General features: G+C 56.6%; 1 protein-coding gene across 4 annotated transcripts; it reads left to right on the top strand.

Annotated features, from left to right (window-relative positions):
• Window positions 1–394: 394 nt before the first annotated feature.
• LOC100659179 (testisin-like) lies at window positions 395–8,503 on the top strand. Of its 4 annotated transcripts, none has more exons than XM_064295407.1 (9): window positions 395–558; window positions 691–798; window positions 2,113–4,171; window positions 4,649–4,860; window positions 4,950–4,976; window positions 5,168–5,333; window positions 6,061–6,344; window positions 7,721–7,875; window positions 8,159–8,503. In XM_064295407.1, the coding sequence occupies exons 4-9, from the start codon at window positions 4,713–4,715 to the stop codon at window positions 8,390–8,392; spliced, it is 1,014 nt and encodes a 337-aa protein (XP_064151477.1). In that variant the 5' UTR covers window positions 395–558; window positions 691–798; window positions 2,113–4,171; window positions 4,649–4,712; the 3' UTR covers window positions 8,393–8,503. The 4 variants fall into 4 exon arrangements, with proteins under 4 accessions (XP_064151477.1, XP_064151478.1, XP_023413258.1 ...); XM_064295408.1 differs by having other exon boundaries at window positions 4,309–4,860; XM_023557490.2 differs by having other exon boundaries at window positions 726–798; window positions 2,113–4,860.
• Window positions 8,504–8,820: the final 317 nt, after the last annotated feature.

Below are 8,820 nucleotides of genomic sequence, written 5' to 3'. Positions count from 1 at the left end.
TTTAATTGCAGTGTGATTCACATCACATACACTTAACTATTTTTAAGTGAACTATTCAGTGGCACCCAGTGCATTCACGGTGTTCAGCCACCACCACCTCTCGCTAGTTTCAAATCTTTTTTATTGCTCCCTTCCTAGCGTTTCCTGCAGCTTCCCTCTGGGCCTCAGATCCCACATCTGTGACATGGCGGTAACATGGGCTCGACTTGCTGCCTTGGCATAGCTGGCAAGAGCTCATGAGCGTAAGTGGAGGTCCCAGAGGACTGACACCAGAGATGGCTTTGCGTGGCTGGTCCATCTGAGTGGGGGCATGGGGACAGCCCAGTGGGGGCCGGGAGGAGACTGCCTTAGGGCTGCAGCTGCCCTCTGAGCCAGCTCTCTGCACCCACCTAGCTCCCGCTGCCTTTCACCCTGAAGGAGCTGCACCTGCCCCTCATTGACACCCAGACCTGCAAGGCCTACTATCAGGAGGGCTCCAGCTCCTCTAGCCAGGGGGCCATCATTCGAGATGACATGCTCTGTGCCAGCTTGGAGGAGGGCCAGAAGGATGCCTGCGGGGTGAGCAGACGAACCCAGACCACCCTGTCTCCCCACACCCTGAAGGGGGGAAGGGGTAGGGGTCCCTGCTCCCCACTCCCACTGGGGACTCTCCTGGGCAGCATCTCCTTATACAACGGTCAATTCAAAAAGGAAAGAAGTGCTCCTGGACTCTGTCTGTCCTTCAGATATCTGCTGCTGTCATGTCCACCCAGACTCCTGCCAACCCCGTGTGGGTCAGAGTAGAACTGCACTCCGTAGGTTTGTTTTTTTTTTTAATTATTTATTTTGTTGTTGTTGTTGTTGAGAATATACACAGCAAAACACACATCAATTCAACAGTTTCTACGTGCACATTTCAGTGACACTGATTACATTCTTTGTGTTGTGCAACCATTCTCACCCTCCTTTTCTGAGTTATTATTCTGAATAACCTTCCCCCATTATTCACCATTAACATAAACTCACTGTTCCCTAAGGTTTCTATCTAATCTTTCGAGTTGCTGTTGTTAATTTGATCCCATATAAACAACCACAGGGTTTTCAATGGCTGGTTTTTCGGTAGTAGATCACCAGGCCTTTCTTCCGAGGTGCCTCTGAGTGGACTCGAACCACTAACCTTTCATTTAGCAGCTGAGTGCTTTAACCATTTGCACCACCCAGGGAATATTGTCAGAACATGTACCATCCTTAAAGCTTTTTCATTTTGGCCTGAAAATACATGTATTTTTTCTTTCCCAAAGTAACACTCAGAGCCATTGAAGGTCACTACTTCTGAGCTGGATTGGTTTTGTCTTTTCTCATCTGCTCCTATAAGCACCCTAACTCCAAACCAAGCTTCTGCTCACCTTGCCTCTTAATATTGCTTTATCTAAGAGTTAAAAAAAATTTTTTTTTTCACCGAAAACAAAGCCAACAGCAATCTTTGCAGCACGGAAATGCACGGTTTTCTTTCATTTTGTCTTCATTTTATGTAATCATAATTTTTTTTTAAGCTCAAACTATTGTATTGATCAAAAATGCCAGTAAACAAATATATTAACATTCTTTTTGGAGCCATATTCTATAATCCCTTGTTATTTACTCTCACGTTTTTTTTTTTTGGAGCAATGGGAGAAAGCAAACAGTTCTGGGAGAAAACCCACAAGAGTCTATTCACATGGACAGACTGCAGGCATGAAAAGCAAAGATTCAGGGGCTTAACTGTTTAATTAACTTTCCTGCTGTTGTTCACTAACTTGAGGTGTGAGGTTTTCCAATTTCCTTTTCCTGTTTGTGGGTGGTCACACCCTATTTAGAGAACAGGCTGTCCCATCCCATTTCTTATCCCATTGGACAGAACTTATTTCCCAGACGAGCCACCCCTGTACCTTCCAGGGACCCCCTGAACCTTCTAGGGAACCCCGACCCATTGGTCCTCCTCTGCCCACTAGACCTGGGCAATAGAGTGGACAAGGGAGGTAGGGGACTCGGGGCCCTGCTGTGAAGCCCTTACCCATCTGTGTGAGGAGGGCAGCTGGAACTGAGCACCCCGGCCCCTTGGGCCCCTACATGAACCACTTCTTTTCCCCAAAGGTGATTCCGGAGGCTCCCTGGTCTGTGACATTGGTGTCTGGGCTCAGGCCGCAGTGGCAAGCTGGGGGTTTGGCTGCAGCCTCCCCAAGAAGCCTGGTGTTTACAGCCACGTCAGCACTACACCATGTGGATTATCATCACAACCTAGAACTCAGCCCCTCCTGACAGAAACTTCTCTCCAAGCCAGGCTGAGATCCTCTGCTCTGCTGCTACTTCTGGGACTGCTGGGGGACACGCCCTTTCCCCTGGGGCTTGGCTAGTCTTGGCCCCCCACGTCCCAAACCCATGACCTCTCTCTGCTCCCTGCTGTCCACCCAGTCCTCCAGTGACCCTCTCTGGGCCTCCTCCCTGCCGCCCCAACTCTAATACCCACCTGGTGTCTTCTTCTCTCTCACCTGCCTGAGGCCGAACTGCGGGGTGCAGCCCATGTCTCAGGGATGACTGTGGTGGTTCCTGGGGGGCTGATGTCTGTCCCTTTGCAGGTCTGTCTTCGGGGCAAAAAAGACAGGGCCTGGAAGGGCCACTTTCCTACTTTGGGCAGTCATCCCTGTGGTTGCAGGGTCACAGCCTCCCCTGGGGCCTGGCAGCTGGGAAGGGGATCCTGTTGATGGGTGTCCTCAGATGCTCACAGCAGCCTGCACTATTACCCCCATTTCTCAGACAAGGAAACTGAGGGCTGGGAACTCCAGGCTTGCCCAAGTCCACTATCCCAGCAGCCCTGTCCCTCGGCTCAGCGGGTCGAGGAGGGTCATCCACAGAACAGAGGGGCAGGAGAAGCAGGTCCTCTGGATTCCCAGCCAATTGCTGAGGCCAAAGCAGTGGTCCCCTGCCTCTCAGCACCTGGTTGCTGCCTATGTCTGGGGCACTGGTCCGCCTGGGTTCAGGGAAAGTGTGGACAGGGAGTGGGAAAGCAGGCTTTGTAAGTCACTAGGAAGGCTGGGCATCGGTCCCAAAGTCGTGGTCAGATGTTAAGGTAAATTCTCAGGTTCAGCCAGGGCTGGGGTCAATCCTGGGGTCATGGGTAGGGCTAGGTCAATCCCAGGGTTGTACAGGGTTGGGGTCAATCCTGGGATCAGGGGTAGGGCTAGGTCAGTTCCAGGGTCATGTGCAGGGTTGGGGTGAATCCCAGGGTCATGAGTAGGACTGGGGTCAATCCTGGGGTCATGGGCAGGGCTATGGTCAGTTCCAGGGTCATGGTAAGGACTGGGGTCAATCCCAGGGTTATGTGCAGGGCTGGGGTCAATCCTGGGGTCATGGGCAACATTAAGTCAATTCCAGGGTCATGTTAAGGGCTGGGGTCAATCTCAGGGTCACAGGCAGGGCTGAGGTCAGGTCTGTGTTCAATCTAGGTTGGGGCGGGGGTGTGACAGCACAGGTTGTTGCCAGGCTGGGCTTGCTGCCGTCTCTCTCATCCCCCTCCCTCTCCTCTGGCCCCAGTCTTTCCAGAAAAGTCTGGAAAGTGCCCAAAGATGTATAAGAAAGCAGTTGGGAGACAGGCACAGGCCCCCATCCCAAGCAAGGGCAGAAGGAGATGGGAGGAAGAGGGGGATGGCTGCCACCCATGCAGCCCACACCTGGCTCTCCCTCCCCGGCTGGCCTGGTGGTCACACCCCCCAGTGGCTCTCATGGCCCTTGGAAACGGAGTACCTCCTCTGCCCTCCAAGGCCCCTCGTGGACCACTATGCATGGCCATGCATTGCCCACATCACTATGTGCTGGCTGGCTGGGCGCTGTGCTGGCTGGCTGGCTGGGCTATGCAGGGAAAAAGGTGAGCCCCTCTGCCCTCACCTGGAAGACCCCTCCTCACATACCCATGCACAAGAACTTAAACTTTGAACCCCACCTTTGCTGGGCCCCTCCTCCTAGGGGTTGGATGCTGGGGAACCCCTCACTCTGCACCCCCTCACTACAGCCCATTGAGCAAGCACAGCCTGCCAGGACTCCCACTCAAGGGTCACTGGTCACAGGGACCCAACGATGAAGGACTCAGTGGTGTCTCTGTGTCCCTTTCTGCCCAGCAATAAAATCTGTCAAAAGAGTTTCAAATTCCACCAATCAGGTGAGGAGAGGGACTGGCCCTGCCACCTGGGGGCTGCCTGGGGAGCAGGGACCAGCGGGCACCGTTCAGGGGGGGCCCAGGCTAAGGACCTCGCCTCCCCCACCAGGGTCCCTTAAAGGATCTTCTGTTTGACACAGAACAGGTCCCAGTGGGTACCCAGTAAGGACTTGCTCATAGCCCTGATGGGGTCCCCAGGTGTGGGCAGGTCCATTGTCCTGGAAGAAGAAATGGGCAGAGGAAGGGGCAATGGGTGAGGCAGTCAGAACTCCTGGAACCCAGAGAAGAGAGAGGGAAGAGTCAGGGTCAGCCATTCGGGGTCGGGGGATATCATGGGTGTGGTTGGGTGACCCAGTCCCAGTGGGAGCCTGAGGAAGGGCGCTGTGAGACCTCGAGATCCCCACACAGCCCTTGAGCCCATAGAGGTCAGGCTGGGAGGGAGTGGTGGGCCAGGGCTCTCACTCTTTCCCTCGCCCCCAGGGGGCGCCCCAGCAGGGCGGGCACAAGAGGAAGCAGAGGGGGAGCCAGGCGGGAAGAGGAGGCCATGCGCACGCTGCTTCTCTGGCTGCTCCTGTCCCGGGCCGGGCTCTGGGGACTGGGGGAGTTCGGGCAGGGCGTGAGGACCCAAGAAGGATCACCTGCTCAACTCCCCCCAGGGTCACCGGATGGGGACTTAGTGTCCTCGAATCCAGGTAAGGGCCCAGGAAGAGTGCTTCGCGGTTCAGGGCACCTGGGCCAGCGTGAGGGCGCTTTACCTTTTATCTCTCTCCCTACCCACCAGGTGCCACGAAATGGAACTTGCTCACGAGTAGGTGATGGGCTCAGGGGAGGGACGGGCTTGCGGATCACGTGGGCGGGGGCCGGAGCGGGGAATCAAGCATCACTGTCTCCCTCCACTGCCCCAGAACAGTCGCGGCCGCGGAGTGCCCCTGCTTTCTGCGCACCGGCAGGGCCTGGCCCCCGCCCCAGCTCAGCCTTCTATCCATCTATCCATCCTAGCACCCTGTGGTCGCCGGAAGGTCCCCACGCGCGTAGTGGGTGGCAAAGACGCGGAACTGGGGAGCTGGCCATGGCAGGGCAGCCTGCGCCTGTGGGGCAACCACGTCTGCGGATGCAGCCTGCTGAGCCGCCGCTGGGTGCTCACCGCCGCACACTGCTTCGAACAGTGAGTCTGGGGGGCCGCCAGGGGGCTGGGGACACCGAGCTTCAGGCCCTGAGTCAACCCGGTCCTGGGCTCACGGATGCTGGTGGACGTGGCCCTGGTGTCCTCTGAGCCCCAGGCCTGGCTGCAGTCCGTTACAACCTCATGCAGTCCTATTGGTGTCCTTGGAGGGAACCCTGTTGAGCGTCTTCCAGAATGTTTTTCCAGAACATTCCCGAGTACATCTGTGTATGTTGTCCTTTAAATTTTAAACAAATGGCACCGCCATCCTTTTCCTTACCCACTTCACCCCAGGCACCTGTACCACAGGTGTGGGAGGAGTTACCTGAGGTGAGGAAAGCTCCTCAGGAAAGCTGCCTTGACCTATGTGCTGGTTAGCACCCTACATTGGGGTCCCCTGAAGAAGTGCCCCTATTTAGGTGTCCTAGAGGGCTCTTTGAGGCAGAGACTGGTTGAGTGACTGGCAGGTCAGGCGTTGGGGGAGTCACCCACCCTCCTGCTCTGCCCCCACACAGCCCCAGGCTCTGAATTGGGTGTGGCCTCTCTGGGCTTCTGCCCTTTCTACAGGGGACCCTTTGGCCATGGAGTAGGACTTGCCAAGGGTGGCTCTCAGACATAGGACGAGCACGTAGTGGCAACCCCAGGGTTTTCCCTCCCTTCCCACGGAGAGGCCCCAGGTGAGCTCAGGTGCCTCCTTCCAAGCCCCTGACTGTGCCCTCCTCTCTGCCAGGACCACTGACCCCTTTCCATGGAGCATCCAGTTTGGTGAGCTGTCTGCCACGCCATCCATCTGGAACCTCCAGGCCTACGAGAACCGTTACAGCGTGGAGAGAGTTGTGATGAACCCCAGGTTTCTGGGGTCTTCACCCTACGACATTGCCCTGATGAAGCTGTCCTCCTCTGTCACCTACAAGGAGCATGTCCAGCCCATCTGTGTCGTGGACTCCACTGTGGAGTTCCAGAACCGAACTGACTGCTGGGTGTCTGGGTGGGGAGACATCATGGAGAACAAGGGTAAGGCTGGGGGACAGGCGGGTTTGGGGAAGGCTGCGTCCACGTCCACTTGTTTACCCACTGGAGCCCGTGGTGACCCGCTCAGTGTTCTCCCCTCACTTGCTGCTGTACTGCCTCCACCTGCACGGGCAGGATTTTCTGGACCAAACTCTCAGTTCCCGCTCCCGGCTGGCTATGTGGCCAGCTGCGTGCATTGGAAGAGGTGGCCAGCTCGGCCCAGGACTGCACCCCAGGCTGTTTCTCTCTCCATAAATGTGAGGATGGGAGCTCTCAATGGGTCTGTAGGTGACGCCGCAAGTTTTTTCCACGCATTCATTCCACTTAAGTTTGGGGTGCCCCCTGCTCCCCAGCATCCCCAGTTGTTCCCTGCCCTCTGCATCTGTCCTCATTCATGTCAACTCCCCTGGAGGACTGAGCCCATTGCTCCATCCTCCTAATCCAAGCCATCCTCCTCCACCCTGGGCTCCCCACTGAAGACCTGCGGGGGGGTGTCCTGCTCACCTCTCACCCCAAGTCCCCAAAGCAACCCGGGGCCTGTGGCCTCAGATGGGCACACTCCCTTTGCCCGCAGTGCCCCTCCCCACTGCTCCCAGGGCTGGCCCATCCCTGCATCTCTCTATCATGACAATAATGACAACAGATCGACTCCTGCATGCAGGTCTCATGCCAGGCACTGTTCTGGGCTCTGGGACTCAGGAGTGAGCAAAGCCAAGTCTCTGCTCCTCCCGGAACTCACTTAACGAAGCCAGGCTGGGAACATTTTTATATCCATTTTACAGATAATGAAACTGAGATTTAGAGAGCTATGGGAATTGCCCAGGGCCCCAAAGCTAGTAAATAGAGGAGAAGCCCAGTCTCATTGGCCCAGAGAGGGAGAGATGTCCCCAAGGCTGCACGCCTGGCATTGGAGGTGGGAGGGCTCCAGGGGAAATCTGCCTCCCTCTAGAGTTGGCAGGAGCTACATAAAGTGCTGCTGCTGCAAGGGGTGAGCGGATGCCGGCCCAGGGGCACAGCCAGCTGCACTTTGTGGTCCTGGGCCTGGACCCTGCAGCCGGACCTTACCATCCTCCACAAGCCAGTTCGTGGCCCCTCCCTGTGCACTCTTTGGTCCAGGAGTCCCCTCACTCGCTGGGGCAGGGGCCATCTTCGCATTTACAGATCAGGAAACTGAGTCTCAGGTAGCCCTGGAGCAGCCTGCCCACCCTCTTGGTTGTTCTGTGGGGTTGGCTGAGCACCCGTGAGGTTCTAGTGCTGGCACTGACGAGAGCTGGGGATGAGAGCCCTGCCCCAGGCCCTGTGGGTGCCCCACAGCCCACCCTGCAGCCTGAGTCTCAGCTGACCATCTCTCTTTGTCTCCTGTCCCCACCCCCCAACAGAGCTGGAGCCTCCATACAACCTCCAGGAAGTTCAGATCTCCATCATAAACACCACCATATGTAACCACCTGTACCAACAGCCGGATTTCCGCCATAACATCTGGGGAGACATGGTTTGCGCTGGCGAGCCAGAAGGTGGCAAAGATGCCTGCTTTGTGAGTGTCTCCCTTTCCCCACCAGGGCCTCTGTGCCCCGACATCCCAACCCCCCACCCTACTCCTGCCCTGGAGTTTACCACCTGCCCCTGGTTTCCCACGAACTGAACTTCACGCCAGCCCCGGGAGGTGGGGATTGTTGCCCTACTTTGCAGATGCAGAAACTGAGGCTCAGTCGCTTCAGCTTGTTGTCCAGCTGCACAGCTCCTACTCTCAGGCCTCTCCTTTAGTTCTGTACTGCCCCGGCACCCCCGCCCAGGCTCACGCACACACTGCTCCCCAGGGTGACTCAGGTGGACCCTTGGTCTGCGAACTGGATAATGTGTGGTATCAGATTGGAGTCGTGAGCTGGGGTGTGGGCTGCGGTCGCCCAAACCGGCCTGGCGTCTACACCAACGTCAGCGAGCATTTCCAATGGATCCGAAAGCTGATGGCTTGTGGCCCACTGGGGACAGACCCTTCCTCACTGCTTCTTCTGGCTCTGCTCTGGGCGTCCCTGCTCCTGCTGCCAGCCTGAGCCCATGGAGCTGGCACACTGCGCAGAGCTGGGGACACCCAGGCCAAGCCTTTGCTGAGTTGGGTTCGATCCCTTCTGTCCCCTTTCTTTGCTAATAAACACGTGAGCATGCTTGAGTTGATGCCTTGAGAGCTCCCTCCCCACCACCCCAAGTCCACCAAGCCAGGCCCGTTCCTCCCTCCCAAGTCTCCCTATCTACATTTTCAAGGTTTGTTCTAAGATAGCAGACCCCTCTGGTCAGTTTGATCAGAAAGGTGATTTATGGGAGGAGATTAGCAGTGCCAGGCTCTATAGAGGGGTAGGGAGGATTGGGAGGCTTTGGAGGAAACACTTTGGGACCCCCAGTTCATTGGGGTTCCACACCCACAGATATCAGATTCTCCTGGTCTGACTATGGTTCCCCCAAGGCAGCCCTTGCCTGGGCTGGG

Source organism: Loxodonta africana, chromosome 12 (genome assembly GCF_030014295.1).
Source record: "Loxodonta africana isolate mLoxAfr1 chromosome 12, mLoxAfr1.hap2, whole genome shotgun sequence".
NCBI classification, from domain to species: Eukaryota; Metazoa; Chordata; class Mammalia; order Proboscidea; family Elephantidae; genus Loxodonta; species Loxodonta africana.
The sequence above is the reverse complement of the archived record's forward strand: the minus strand, read 5'-3'. Positions and strand labels throughout refer to the sequence as shown.

Coding starts and splice junctions, on each gene's coding strand:
- LOC100659179 (XM_023557491.2), top strand. CDS start 4,713: ATGCGCACGCTGCTTCTCTGGCTGCTCCTGTCCCGGGCCGGGCTCTGG. Junction 6,345..7,720: donor AGACATCATGGAGAACAAGG/GTAAGGCTGGGG, acceptor ACCCCCCAACAG/AGCTGGAGCCTCCATACAAC. Junction 7,876..8,158: donor GTGGCAAAGATGCCTGCTTT/GTGAGTGTCTCC, acceptor ACTGCTCCCCAG/GGTGACTCAGGTGGACCCTT.